The sequence below is a fragment of the Capricornis sumatraensis genome, chromosome 3 (genome assembly GCF_032405125.1).
Source record: "Capricornis sumatraensis isolate serow.1 chromosome 3, serow.2, whole genome shotgun sequence".
NCBI classification, from domain to species: Eukaryota; Metazoa; Chordata; class Mammalia; order Artiodactyla; family Bovidae; genus Capricornis; species Capricornis sumatraensis.
This window is the reverse complement of record NC_091071.1, coordinates 119,269,921-119,285,845: the sequence shown is the minus strand read 5'-3', so window position 1 is coordinate 119,285,845 and position 15,925 is coordinate 119,269,921. Positions and strand designations below refer to the sequence as shown.

The 15,925-nt window shown below is 37.8% G+C and overlaps 1 protein-coding gene across 1 annotated transcript; it reads left to right on the top strand.

The window, feature by feature from the left end:
- The first annotated feature begins 5,415 nt into the window (after positions 1-5,415).
- On the top strand, positions 5,416-15,574 carry LOC138076304 (endogenous retrovirus group K member 21 Gag polyprotein-like). Its single transcript, XM_068968467.1, is given in 2 exon segments — positions 5,416-6,574; positions 15,312-15,574. Coding segments are annotated over 2 exon segments (1,422 nt in total).
- Positions 15,575-15,925: the final 351 nt, after the last annotated feature.

The following is a 15,925-nucleotide window of genomic DNA, read 5'->3' as shown; positions in this document are numbered from 1 at the left end:
CAGTTCTTCTGTGTATTCTTGCCAACTCTTCTTATTATCTTTTGCTTCTGTTAGGTCCATACAATTTCTGTCCTTTATCAAGCCCATCTTTGCATGAAATGTTCCCTTGGTATCTCTAATTTTCTTGAAGAGATCTCTAGTCTTTCCCATTCTGTTGTTTTCCTCTTTTTCTTTGCATTGATTGCTGAGGAAGGCTTTCTTTTCTCTCCTTGCTATTCTTTGGAACTCTGCATTCAGATGCTTATATATTTCCTTTTCTCCTTTGCTTTTCACTTTTATTCCTTTCTCAGCTATTTTAAGGCCTCCTCAGACAACCATTTTGCCTTTTTTGGATTTCCTTTTCTTTGGGATGTTCTTGATCACTGCCTCCTGCACAATGTCAGGAACCTCTGTCCGTAGTTCTTCAGGCACTCTGTCTATCAGATCTAATCCCTTGAATCTATATTTCATTGCCACTGTATAATCATAAGGGATTTGGTTTATGTCATACCTGAATGGTGTAGTGGAAACAATAAATTTCTATCAGAGTGACTCTTCGTTTACTCAGCTTTTCCACTATTCATGCTGACTTCTATAGTTTTCTTCCTTAAATTGGGTCAAGTAGACTGCATAACTGCAAAAAAAAAAAAAAAAAATCAGAATTGGAATTATCCTTGTGTTTAAAAAATCATGAAAGAGTGTTTTCTTTTTACTCAAGAAGTCAGATTTTTCATCCATTCAAAATGACCTCTCCCCACTGTGAATTACTTGGCAAAGTAGTGATATTATCTAGAACCACAACAAGACTGTTTGAATAGGAAGCTGTGGACCTGGTTCCAAAGTCTCAGTATTCTCCCTTTGTTTTCTGAATTAAAGAATTTCCTTCAAGCTTAAGAAGGTGAGTTACCCTGAATTCTGTGAATCCTTTGTTAACAAGGACTTTTCAAATTACTTTGAAAGGAGATATTTCTTGGTAGATTTCTGTGTTTCATAAGCAGGGCCTTCAAAAAAGTCATGTAATTTTTCAAAGTGAGAATAAGAGAGAGGAGTGTTTGTGAGTAGTGAGTAGTAACTCAGTTACAGATCTGTATTAAATCACATTTGATATTTATTTCTATTTTATAATATCCCTGTATTATTGAGACTTTCTTTCTCAAGGAATTAAGTTATGCCATATCAAAACTTTTTAGTAATTAAAGAGATGAGCGCATGATTATTTTCTCTCTTTTGTCCAAGTTTTGAGTTAAAATATTATGACAAACTGCCAAAAATAAAGACGATCCATTCTTGAAAGGAGTATTATTTCTAAACATGCCACTAATCTATGTTTACTAATATTTTCTTTAGTATATTTTCATTCAGTAAATTATGAGGAGTTTTCTCTTTTGTACATATATTATTGTGTTTTGAAATTTATTTGTTAGCATCAAAAGCATATTGAAGAGAATTCCTTACTTTTTCACATTATTGTAAAGTTAACAGTCTTTGAAAATATCTATTTTCACACATTTGAAAGAATACCTGTATGACTCTTCTGGGCAGTATGGTTTTAGGGGGTGGATTTTGAAATAAAATCATTTTCATCCATGGTAATATTTGCACTAATATATCTTTTTATTAGTTTTGTTCATTTTTCTATTAAATTTTATTATTTCATTTAATCCAGCGTTTTAAATTTTAATTCATGTGATTAGAATAGAATAAAGTAGTCTTTTATAATTCATTTATTTTCTTCATGTTTTTGATTATGTTTTCAATGTGTACACTTAATTCTACTTCTTTATTTGCTCCTTTATGTCTTCCTCAACCTCTTATATCCATGTTTTGGGATCATCTTTGTCAAAGATGTTCATTGTTTCATTATGATTTCTTATTTCATGAATATTTACCCAACATCATTTGTATTGATTTGTTAGCAACTATTATTAGTATATGAAAGTATATAGTGAATGTTAAATGGTTTTCATGGATATCTCTTAGGTGCATTAAACATAAGCTTATATTTCTGTTCTTCATTATCCTTTTAGATTAGATGGTTACACAGAGGAAAAGAAAGCAGTGCCTTTATTCTATTATTCTATCTCCCCACCTCCCCCTTCAGGTAAATGTCTTAATTATTACAGAAACTTTCCAAAAGACCCACCAACTCTTCAATGGAAAATACCTACAGATAGTTTGTACCCTAAAATTATTTCTATCCATCATCTCAAAATCCTTCCCTTGAGGCTTCCACCAGTTCTGAGTTATTGTATCCTGATACATACCCAATCCCAATCAGTACCTCTCTCTCTAGCCATCCCTTTCCTGCCATACTGCTGAAGTTTTGCAAGGTCATTTTTTCCATTACAGAGGTAAGCAATACACTTAGTTTGGTCTTATAATGTTTGGGGTCTCAGCTTTTGAACATTCTATCACTTATTCTTTTGCTAGTTCTTGATTTGCCTGTCCCCAGGCCTATAATTCGGAGAAGGCAATGGCACCCTACTCCAGTACTCTTGCCTGGAAAATCCCATGGATGGAGGAGCCTGGTAGGCTGCACTCCATGGGGACGCTAAGAGTCGGACACGACTGAGCGACTTCACTTTCACTTTTCACTTCCATGCATTGGAGAAGGAAATGGCAACCCACTCCAATATTCTTGCCTGAAGAATCCCAGGGACAGGGGAGTCTGGTGGGCTGCCATCTATGGGGTTGCACAGAGTCAGACACAACTGAAGCGACTTAGCAGCAGGCTTATAATTATAATATCAACCATATAATTTAGAACGTATTTCTTCTAAACATGCTTTGATAAACTGTAATAGTTTAACTGACTTCCCTGGTAGCTCAGATGGTAAAGGATCTGCCTGCAATGTGGAAGACCAGGTATCAATCCTTGGGTTGGGAAGATCCCCTGGAAAAGGGAATACCAGCTACCTACCTCAGTATCCTTTTCTGAAGAATTCCATGGACAGAGGAGCCTCTTTAGAGTTTTTCTTTTTTTTCTTTTTTTAAGGGCTTTCCTGGTGGCTCAGATGGTAAAGAATCTACCTGTAATGCAAGAGACATGAGTTTGATCCTTGGGTTGGGAAGATCCCCTGGAGAAGGAAATGGCAACTCACTCCAATATTTTTGCCTGAAGAATTCCATGGACAGAGGAGCCTGGTGGTGGGTTACAGTCCTTGAGGTCCTATGGACATGACTGAGCTAGGAGTCAAATATCTTAATAAGACAGTTTAGGAAGGTGGACATTTTTGATAAGTCAGACAAAATCTAATAGCAGGGCATCCTACAAAATTTCCCAGCAGTACTCTGTAAAATTGTCTAGGTCATTAAAATTAAGTAAAGTCTGAGAAACTGCCACAGCCAAGAGGAACCTAAAGATAAATACCAACTATACTGTAGCAGACATATGGATCAATGGAAAAGAATAGAGAGCCCAGAAATAAACCCACACACCCAAAGTCAATTAATCTTCTGCAAAAGAGGCAAGAATATACAATGGAGAAAAGACAGTCTCTTTAGCAAGTGGTGTTGGGAAAGCTGAACTGTTGCATGTAAATCAATGAAGTTAGAACACTCCTTCACACCATAAACAAAAACAAACTTAAAATGGCTTAAAGGCTTAAATGTAAGATGTGACACCATAAAATTTCTAGAAAAGAACATAGGCAAAACATTCTCTGGCATAAATTGTTGCAATGTTTCTTGTGATATTGCTTCTGCCTGGAATCTATTAAAATGATACAAATTAACTTAGTTACAAAATAGAAAGAGACTCACAGACATAGAAAACCAATTTATGGTCACCAAGAGAGAAATGGGGGGAGGAATGAATTAGTGGATTGGGATTAACATATACACACTACTATACACTTACTCCTTGGAAGAAAAGTTATGACCAACCTAGACAGAATATTGAAAAGCAGAGACATTGCTTTGCCAACAAAGGTCCACCTAGTCAAGGCTATGGTTTTTCCAGTGGTCATGTATGGATGTGAGAGTTGGACTGTGAAGAAAGCTGAGCACTGAAGAATTGATGCTTTTGAACTGTGGTGTTGGAGAAGACTCTTGAGAGTCCCTTGGACTGCAAGGAGATCCAACCAGTCCATTCTGAAGGAGATCAGCCCTGGGATTTCTTTGGAAGGAATGATACTGAAGCTGAAACTCCAGTACTTATTGGCCATCTCATACGAAGAGTTGATTCATTGGAAAAGACTCTGATGCTGGGAGGGATTGGAGGCAGGAGGAGAATGGGACGACAGAAGATGAGATGGCTGGATGGCATCACTGACTCGATGGACGTGAGTTTGAGTGAACTGCGGGAGTTGGTGATGGACAGGGAGGCCTGGCGTGCTGCAATTCATGGGGTCGCAAAGAGTCGGACACGACTGAGCTACTGAACTGAGCTGAACTGATACATGGACTTCCCTAATGGCTCAGTGATAAAGAATCCGCCTGCTACTTCAGGAGATGCAGGTTCAATCTCTGAGTCAGGCAGATCCTCTGGAGAAGGAAATGGCAATCCACTGCTGTGTTCTTGACTGGAAAACCCCATGAACAGAGGAATCTGGCAGGCTACAGTCCAGGGGACTGCAAGGAGTTGGACATGACTTAGTGATTGAACAACTACCTATATAAGATAAATAACTTACAAGGACCTTCTGTATAACACAGGGAACTATGCTCAACATTTCGTAATAACCTATTAGGGAAAAGGACGTGGAAAGAGTACATATGCATATTTCTTTTCAGAAGAATATATATATGAAAAAATACATGTTCCATATATATATGAAAAGAGAGAGACATATATCTGAATCACTGTGCTGTACACCTGAAACTAAACCAATATTGTAAATGAACTATACTTAAATAAAAAGAAAAAATGATTTTACTTGAACAATGGACCTGCAAGTGCGGGGGACTGCCCTTGAAGGGTTAAGTCTTGGGAGCTGCTCGGCAGGTATGCAGAGCCTTAGGCATTGTTCCTAAGCTCCCTGTCCCACCACCCTTGAAGAGTTTTTACAGCCCTTAGGGTCAGGGTGTCCTGCAACATGTCATAGAAGATAGATTACTTATTATACTCTGTACACAATGGTAAGGATCTAGTGATTGTATCCTGAAGTTAAAAAGAATCCTGTACATGTCTTAAGTCACGTACATTATCCTATAAATACTATAGCCTAATAAAGAAAGGCATCAGCCATTTGTGGTCTGATCCTCTCAACCCCATCTTTTGTCTCTCTCTTATTTTTCTTAGCGGGGACGCTCCGTTCTCTCCCTGTGCAGGTGCAACTCTTGCTTGTGCTGGCCGCGGCAGGTGGCGCCCAACGTGGGGCAGTTCGACAGTTTTCCTCGCCACTACTCTTACTAAGCTGAAAAGCGTGAGTATATAAGTATACAAGTGATTTAAATTAAGGAGGAGTAGTAAGGTATATAGTTGAGAGTATAAATATGGGACAGACGCATAGTCGTCAATTGTTTGCACATATGTTATCTGTAATGTTAAAACACCGGGGAATTACTATTTCCAAACCTAAATTAATCAATTTTCTTTCATTTATTGAGGAAGTTTGCCCTTGGTTCCCCAGAGAAGGCACAGTAAGTTTAGAGACGTGGAAGAAGGTAGGGGAACAAATTCGGACTCATTATACTTTACATGGCCCTGAAAAGGTTCCTGTAGAAACTTTATCCTTTTGGACACTAATTCGTGATTGCCTGGACTTTGATAATGATGAATTAAAACGTTTAGGAAATTTATTAAAACAGGAAGAAAATCCTCTTCATGTTCCTGATTCGGAGCCCAAGTATGCTGTTCCCGAGGGAATTGAAGGTGACCCTCCGTTTTGTAATTTATCGCGTCCGCCAGATACTGATGATTCACTTTCCTCCACAGATGAGGCGGAATTAGATGAAGAGGCTGCTAAATATCATCAAGAAGATTGGGGTTTTTTGGCACAAGAAAAGGGGGTGTCAACATCTAAAGATGATTTGGTTGAATGTTTAAAAAATCTCACTGTTGCTTTACAGAACTCAGGGGTTGGGCTTCCTAGTAACAACTCAAAATCTCCTTCTGCTCCGCCTCTTCCCCCTGCCTATGCTCCTTCCGTTGTTGCTGGTCTCGATCCCCCTCCGGGGCCTCCTCCTCCGCCATCTGAAAATGTGTCTCCGCTACAAAAGGCATTGAGACAAGCACAACGACTTGGTGAGGTTGTCTCCGATTTTTCTCTTGCTTTTCCTGTCTTTGAACATAATAACCAGCGTTTCTATGAAGCGCTGCCTTTCAAGCAATTGAAAGAGTTAAAGATTGCTTGCTCACAATACGGTCCTACCGCTCCATTCACTGTTGCTATGATAAAAAATTTGGGTACTCAAAATCTACCCCCAAATGATTAGAAACAAATAGCTAGAGCTTGTCTTTTGGGGGGAGACCCGCCTATGATTCAATCATTAGAATGGGATAAAGAAATAGTACCTGTCTATGTCAACGACACAAGTCTTTTAGGAGGAAAATCAGACACTCATATTTCCCCTCAGCAAGCCAATATCTCCTTTTATGGTCTTACTACGCAATATCCTATGTGCTTTTCTTATCAGTTACAACATCCTCACTGTATACAGGTGTCAGCTGATATATCCTATCCTCGAGTGACTATTTCTGGCATTGATGAAAAAACCGGAAAAAGATCGCACCGTGACGGAACTGGACCTCTCAACATTCCGTTTTGTGGCAAACATCTAAGCATCCGCATAGAAATAGACACTCCTTGGACTTTATGTCGAGCCCGGGTTGCGTCGGTGTACAACATCAACAATGCCAATATCACCTTTTTATGGGATTGGGCACCTGGGGGAAAACCTGATTTTCCTGAATATCGAGGACAGCATCCACCCATTCTCTCTGTAAACACTGCTCATATATATCAAACAGAACTGTGGAAACTTTTGGCTGCTTTTGGTCATGGCAATAGTCTATATTTACAACCCAATATCAGTGGGAGTAAATATGGTAATGTAGGAGTTACGGGGTTTTTATATCCCCGAGCTTGTGTCCCTTACCCATTTATGTTGATACAAGGCCATGTGGAAATAACATTGTCATTGAATATTTATCATTTAAATTGTTCTAATTGCATACTTACCAATTGCATAAGAGGTGTTGCAAAAGGAGAACAAGTTATAATAGTAAAACAACCTGCTTTTGTAATGTTACCAGTTGAAATAACTGAAGCTTGGTATGACGAGACTGCTTTAGAATTGCTACAACGCATTAACACGGCTCTTAACCGCACTAAAAGAAGTGTGAGCCTGATTGTTCTGGGTATAGTATCTTTAATCACCCTTATAGCAACTGCTGTCACCGCTTCTGTATCTCTGGCACAATCCATTCAAGCTGCTCATACTGTAGATTCCTTGTCATATAACGTTACTAAAGTAATGGGAACACAAGAAGATATAGATAGAAAAATAGAAGATAGATTATCAGCTTTATATGATGTGGTTAGAGTTCTAGGAGAACAAGTTCAGAGCATTAGCTTTCGCATGAAAATTCAATGTCATGCTAATTATAAATGGATTTGTGTTACAAAAAAGGCTTATAGTGCATCTGACTTTCCGTGGGATAAGGTGAAGAAACATCTACAAGGGATTTGGTTTAATACTAATGTTTCTCTAGACCTATTGCAATTACATAATGAAATTCTTAATATTGAAAATTCTCCTAAAGCTACTCTAAACATAGCTGATACTGTTGACAATTTTTTACAAAATTTATTTTCTAACTTCCCTAGCTTGCATTCACTGTGGCGAAGCATAATTGCTGTGGGCGCGGTTTTGATTGTTGTGCTTATCGTGATTTGTTTGGCTCCTTGTTTTATTCGTAGTATTATTAAAGAAGTCTTACACATGAAAATTCTGATACATAAAAACATGTTGCAACACCGACACCTTATGGAGCTTTTAAAAAATAAAGAGAGGGGAGCTGTGGGGGACTGCCCGTGAAGGGTTAAGTCTTGGGAGCTGCTCGGCAGGTATGCAGAGCCTTAGGCATTGTTCCTAAGCTCCCTGTCCCGCCACCCTTGAAGAGTTTTTACAGCCCTTAGGGTCAGGGTGTCCTGCAACATGTCATAGAAGATAGATTACTTATTATACTCTGTACACAATGGTAAGGGTCTAGTGATTGTATCCTGAAGTTAAAAAGAATCCTGTACATGTCTTAAGTCACGTACATTATCCTATAAATACTATAGCCTAATAAAGAAAGGCATCAGCCATTTGTGGTCTGATCCTCTCAACCCCATCTTTTGTCTCTCTCTTATTTTTCTTAGCGGGGACGCTCCGTTCTCTCCCTGTGCAGGTGCAACTCTTGCTTGTGCTGGCTGCGGCATGCAAGAATAGATGTATTGAAAGCATGGGTTTTGAAGTTGAATAATGTTTTGAACAACATTTTCTTGTATAACATAATTAGCATTGCTCAAGCCTTAGTATCCTCTATTTGTAAAATGACAATAATAATAATTTTGGAGTCATTACAATAATTAATCAAATGAAATCATAGCTGTTATGGGTGATCAACCTCAAGATTGAGATGGGTGGCAAGTTATCCAACTGAAAAAATGTGATCATATACCATATGTGGAAAGTATATCAATAGCCATTGCAAATTAAACAATGAAAGAACAGAATTCCTATCCTCAACTAATCCTCAATTAATAATTGGCAGTTAAATTTTATTTTAGCTAATAATTTGAGTATGTTAGCAGAAATAAAAAATTATTTTATGGATGTAGATAAAGCAAAAAGCATATCCATCCAAATTTTGATGTTTAAGATTTTCTGAAAAACAAAACTGAACAAAAGTTATAAGGGCTTTTTAAACAGGAGAGAGTGTTCATTAACAACAGATAAAGATAAGCTTATGAATAGACTCAATATAGAACTTTGGGAATATTTATATAGTTCACTACTATTAGAACATGAATTGCAAACGGGCAACTGGAAGGAGATGACATTTAAGAGGAAAGCAAATGATGGAAAACCTTGAAGGGTCTGCTAAAGTGTGCTTGAATTTATTTGGTATACACTTCTAAGAGCTAATAAAGAATCTTAAGGAAAAGATGAATTGAAGTAGTCTTGTGGAAGCAAATTCAGAAGAGTGGAACTTACAAAAACAGATGTAAAATATTTTGGATATCATCTTGAAATAAATGCAGAGACTTTTTTCTAAGTAAATCAGTTATTGTGGAGCTTAGCAGATTATACCATAAAGACAAACTATTTAACCTGGTCATAATGCTTGCTTTTTGAGGATGATTTTTTGTTTTTTCTTTTTGCAGTTAAAAAATAAAACTGAATTAAATGGAACAAAGACTCAAGTATGCCTCATTAGCAATGGAAAATATGTATTATATAGTCTCCCTAGTCTCAGAATCTTAATAAGTACAATCACTCCAATTTTTCCAGTTCTGCTACATGTGACAACTTGTGCTGGAAATCAGAATACAGAACAATATTTTCTACTGAAGAGAGACAAAGTTACCGTACCCATTACAATTCCAATAATGTTTGGGTTGTGCCAATTATTTTTCTTGTTGGTAGAAAAATGTGCAGAATAAACAAAAATGGGTAAATATTTTGTGGGTAAACTGGACTTTCCCTCACAATAAGTGGATTTTCTTTTTGTTGCAGTTGTGGTGGTGGTTTTGTGGTGATAGGGAAGAGGATTCTGGAAAATGGAAATAGAAGTAAAGGAAACTAATATTTGTTTTGTAACTCCCATGTGTCTGGTGCATTAAGTATTTGCTCTAATCTTCATGTTGAGAAAAGCAACTGTGGTTTCCCAAAGTTGGGCAAATTGAAAATATCATTCAGGTATTAGAGTTTGACTTTAAATCCATCTGTTTCTGACCCCTGCTCAGTCCCTTGAATGGACATAAATTGGATCTGTGATATCAATACATAAATACTATGACTCTGGGGTAATTAAATACCTCTCCTCTGCATTCCAACTGTAGACTTAGTAAAGAGGAAAGTAAATTTTATTTTACATTATAGTCCATTTTCTCTCACAAATCCATAGAGCAAATATTAGCACACTGGGCAAATTAGACAAATGATATTCTTCACATCTTCCCCAAATTCCTTTGACCAGAATTCATTTGGCTCAAAGAGCCCTATATTATTCAGACACTATACATATTTGCTTTGGCAAATTTGTCCCAGGTTTAAATTTTTTTTGTACCAAATTTCAAGAGGATAAATGCAACAAGTATAAATGACCTGTCACTGTGATATTATGACTCTCATTATCACTTCATCTAAGAAGCTCACCGAATTTTGCATGAAGCAGAACCCAAATTCAACTGAGAATGTGCACAAAGCATTCCTAGATTTTATTTTCCTCAAAAGAATTGTAGACTAGGCCTACACAAAATCAGTTTTAGAAAAAGTTTTGGTAACTAACATTAAGGAAGAGCATTTCAATTTAAAAACTCATTTTAATAAGGTATCATTACACAAAATTGATTGTCCAAATATAATAAATCTGTAAGAACTTATTTTTGATCTAATGTTCACCAGGCTAGTCATGGTTAGAGAGGAAAATGGGATCACACCATGTGCTATTTTCTCTTACTGTGAATTTCTATATTTGACTTTCTAAGGAAACTTTTTTTATTTTGTAATATTATTAGATTTATAGAATAGCTTCAAAGAGTAGTACAGAGGGGTTCTGTATACATCACATACAGTTGCCCTTACTATCAGCATCTTATGTTACTGGCATGTGAGCCACAACTAATGACTGATATTAATGCATTATGATGGACTAAAGGTCAGACCTTATTTGAAAGTGAAAGTGTTAGTCTCTCAGTCGTGTCTGATTCTTGGAGACCTCATTGGATATAGTCTGCCGGGCTCTTCTGGCCATGGAATTCTCCAGGTAAAAATATTGGAGTGGGTTTCAACTCCCTTCTTCCAGACCCAGGACTCAAACCTGGGTCTCCCACATTGCAGGCAGATTCTTTACCATCTGAGCCACCTTATTTGGAGTTCTCTAATTTTCACATAATGTCATTTTTCTGGCCTAAGATTCCATCCAGGTACCAGGGTTAGCCTCCTCTAAATAGTGAAAGTTTCTCAGACATTCCTGTTTGTTTGTTTTTTTTTTTCCCTTTACAAAGCTTATATGTTTTGTTTTCTTTTAATTGAAGTATAGTTATTTTACAATGGTGTGTTAGCTTCAAGTATACAACAAAGTGTACATATACACAAAAGTTATACATATTTCTTCAGATTCTTTTCTAAGTTGTTACAAGATATTGAATATAGTTCCCGGTTCTATACAGCAGGTACCTGCCATTTATATATTTTATATATGTGGCAATATTTTTATGTTAATCCCAAACTTCTAATTTTTCCCTCCCCTCCCCTTTCCCTTTGGTAAAAATACATTTGTTTTTTATGTCTGTAGGTTTCATTCTGTTTTGCAAATAAGTTAATTTGTATGATCTTTTGGTAGTGGTGGTTTAGTCACCAAGTGTTGTCTGACTCTTGCAATCCCATGGATTCTACCCTGACAGGCTCCTCTGGGATTTCCCAGGCAAAAATAAACTAGAGTGGGTTGCCATTTCTTTCTACAGGAGACCTTCCAGATTCTTCATTTAAATGATATCATATATTTGTCTTTGTCTGACTTACTTCACTGAATATGATAATCTTTAGGTTTATCCACGTTGCTGCAAAAGACATTATTTCATTCTTTCCTATGGCTGAGTAATAGATCATTGTATATAGGTATCACATTTCTTTATCTAGTCATCTGTTGGACTTTCAGGTTGCTTTCATGTCTTTGTGATTATAGATAATGCTGCTGTAAAGGCTGGGGGTGCATTAATTTTTTGGAATTATGATTTTCTCTGGATATGTGCCCCAAAGTGGGATTGCAGAATCATATAATAACTCTATTTTAGGATTTTAAGGAAACTCCAGCACTTCCCAGGTGATTCAGTAGTGAAGAATCCACCTGCCAATGCAGGAAATGCAGGTTCCATCCCTATGTTGGGAAGATCCCCTAGAGAAGGATATGGCAACCCATGCCAGTATTCTTCCTTGTAGAATCCCCTGAACATAGGAGCCTGGTGGGCCACAGTTCATAGGGTCACAAAGAGTCAGACATGACTCAGCACACATGCTTGATGAATCTCTACACTGTTCTTCTTAGTGGCAGCACCAACTTGCATTCCCACCGACAGTGTAGAAGGGCTCTCTTTTCTCCACACTCTCTCCACCATTTATTGTTTGTAGACTTTTTAATGATGGCCATTCTGACTGGTATGAGCTGATATTTCATGGCAGGTTTGATTCAAATTTCTCAAATAATTAGTGATATTGAGCATCTTTTCATGTGCCTCTTGGGCATCTGTAGGTTTTCCTTGTTTTTGATGAATTTTACAGTTTTGAGGAGCATTTTGCACAGTGTTCCCTCAATTTCATTCAGTTTTCTATTTATCCGAAGGTTAAATTGGGGTTAAGGGTTTTGCTGAGCAAGGTCACAGAGGTAAATTGTCATTTTCAACACCCCATGTCAAGTGCACACTCCATCAGGATGACTTCACTGGCTTGAGGTAGTATTTGTTGGTCAGGTTTCTCCACTGTGAAGTTTTTCTCTCCCCTTCTATCTTTCCTGCTATTCTCTTTGGAAGGAAATCACTAACACAACCCTTACATAAGAGACAGGATTATGGCTTATTTTGGGGAGTGAGGCTTTATGCTAATTATTTGTAAAAAGAAAACATAAGCACTAAATTTTCCCTGCTTGAATTTGACCTGAAGATACTGTTGTGTCTTGGTGATAAAGTCAGGAGAAATGAAGCATTAAACATTCATATGAATTTGGGAGATTTACATGCACATTATTCTCTTGTATTGTATGGGTCAAGAGAGTAAGAATAGACAAGTTATTTGTCTAAGATAATAAATATTTTAAGACATAAAGTGGTAATTTCAGCTTAACTTTGACTCCAAATCAGCACTTTCCCCATCACCTTCTAAAGAGAACATTGAGAAAGTTTGGCCTTCTTTTAAGTTGCTTGCTTTGACTTGTGTCCAAATTTGCTAATTCCCTGGCACTCCCTTGGTTCTCCAGATGGCTCTAGGGTGTCATGGGATCCCCAGAGCTCACACAGTGATCCCAGATTGCACACAGCTGTGCCATTCTCCTTGGCAGGCTGCTCACAACAAGCTGCTGTATCAGGAGAGCAAGGGATGCTAAGCCTCAAGACAATTACTTCTGTGTAAATCCCAGAGCAAACCTGCTGGTTGTAGAAACATACTGCAAGGTACAAAAATGAGTAACCATCTTGGAACTATCAGGCATGGTTCCCATCCTGCCTGCAATCCCTTCCTCAGAGCTAGAAACAGACACCAGTCATGAAGATTTTGATGTATCTTAGGAAGGAAACAAGAGGCCAGTAAAGGATAGATTGTTTAGGACATAAGGATAGGGGAGAAATATTTCTGTAAATGAGCACAGTTATTTTGCAGAAGTCTATATCTTGCATGCCTGGGAAACACAGAGTCAATGAGAGGAATTTGGACTGAGTTTAGAACAAAAGCAAGGGAAAACACTGAATGATAAAAGAACTGAAAATTTCTGTGAAGGGTGGCTTTAGAGACTTTCTGCTAAATACCACAACTATGGAAGCCAATAAAATATTTTAGAATGGAATGTTTGTATACATACTTAAATAAACAGAAAAAAAATATTTAGATAACTTCAAGAAACCCAATGATGTTGATGTGCCATAATATTTAAAACAACAATATGAAATTTACAAAAATGCAGCAACAAATGATGTTATAATAGTATTGCATGCTATGAATGCAAACAGTATTTGGTATGACATAGTTTTGTGTTTAGAATGAGAAACGCTTATTTTTAAACTAATAGGGGCATGCCATCTTTACATGTTTTCTTTTGTATTCTATTAAAAATGTAGTTAAAATGTAACCAACAACTAATTATTGATAATAAATCACAAACTCTCTGATGCTTCTCTTTACATCATAGCGTTATCGTATTTTGAAACTTGCTTTTTTTTTTTTTTTTTCTTTCTGGCCACTTGTAAATAACTAGAACTTCGTGTTTCTTTCTGCCTTGAATAGCACTTGTTGGGTGAATATCTTATACACAGTAAACAAGCAAACAAAAATTTTGCCTGTTTCCTGCAAACTTATGAGGACTTTTCTCATGCCACGTACAATTAGATGAGGCAGATAATGAAGACAATGGCATTAGAATTGAGCAGGTCTGGTATTAGGCATGTGCGCTCCTCCCTCCATCAGCTGTTTCACATTGGGATATTCATTTAACTTATCTAATTTCCTTTATCTCTGTGTGGGGCTAACTGTATTTTTTAGATGAATTGATGAAAATATTAGATACATGGCAACCCACTCGTGTTCTTGCCTGGAAAATCCCATGGACAGAGGAGCCTGGCAGGCTGCACTCCATGGGGTCACAGAGTCGGACATGACGGAGTGCACGGAGAGAGAGCAACCGATCTTACAAGAAGTGTTAAGGGGTGGTCTTTAAATATAAATGAAAAGACTATAAAAAATAAAATAATAGGAAGGGGAAAATCCTACTAGTACAGGAAAATATATACTAAAGGCTGTGGATCAACCACTGACATAAGATAGCATGAAGCTTAAAAGATAAAAATGTAAAATAAACTATACAATAAACAGGGAAGGGACAGACATGGAGATATAAAATGTGACATCAAAAACACAAAACATAGGGATGAGGGGGAAAAATGTAGACCCTTTAGAATGTGAATATTCATTGGAAAGACTGATGCTGAAGCTGAAGTTCCAATACTTTGGCCAACCTGATGTTGGGAAAGATTGAAGGTAGGAAGAGAAGGGCATGACAGAAGATGAGATGGTTGAATGACATCACCAACTCATGGACATGAGTTTGAGTAAGCTCCAAGAGTTGGTGATGGACAGGGAGGCCTGGTACGCTGTAGTCCATGAGGTCGCAGAGTCAGACATGACTGAGCAACTGAACTGAGCTGAACTTTAGGATCTGTTTGAACTTAAATGACTACCAGTTTAAAATAAATGGATATAGTTACAGATCAGCATATATGAAAAGTAACCACAAGTCAAAAAACTGCAATGCATAGACAAAAACCAGCTATGCATTGTGAAAACATGGTCAGAGATAAATTCTGAAGACTCAAAGAAATCTAGAGACTGCTGAGTCCCATGAGAATTCAGGACTAAGAACCCATCCCTACCTTCTAGAACCCAGCAAAAAAATATGATTCCGGTGATATTCACAGGGTGTGAGTACCCTCAGAGCTTCGTGGTTGGACATGGAGACTCTGATCCAGTGGAAGGAGCCACCTGCCTTCCTTCACCTGAGGAACTTCCCGCCATCGCCTCCGCTCCTGCTTCTGCTCTTTCTCTCCAAGACGTCGTGTTCTCAAGAGACTCGAGAAGGAATCCCCAATCCTTGGCACCCGGGGTTGAAGCAATGGTTCTGTTGCGTCTCTTGACTGGAGAAGGAATCCCCAATCCTTGGCACCCGAGGTTGAAGCAATGAACTTTTGATTACAGTTAGACTTGAAGTGCTGAGGGTTGGTAACATGGATAAACAAAGTTTTAGGTTGCCTCAGAGAGATCCTAGAAGGAACAACTTTGAGAAGTTTACAATGAGCAAACTCTTGAATACAAGAGAACTAACGTGTTGCTTCAGAGAAGGCAATGGCACCCCATTCCAGTACTCCTGCCTGGAAAATCCCATGGACAAAGGAGCCTGGTGGGCTGCAGTCCATGGGATCGCTAAGAGTCAGACACGACTGAGCGACTTCACTTTCACTTTTCACTTTCATACATTGGAGAAGGACATGGCAATCCACTCCAGTGTTCTTGCCTGGAGAATCCCATGGACGGA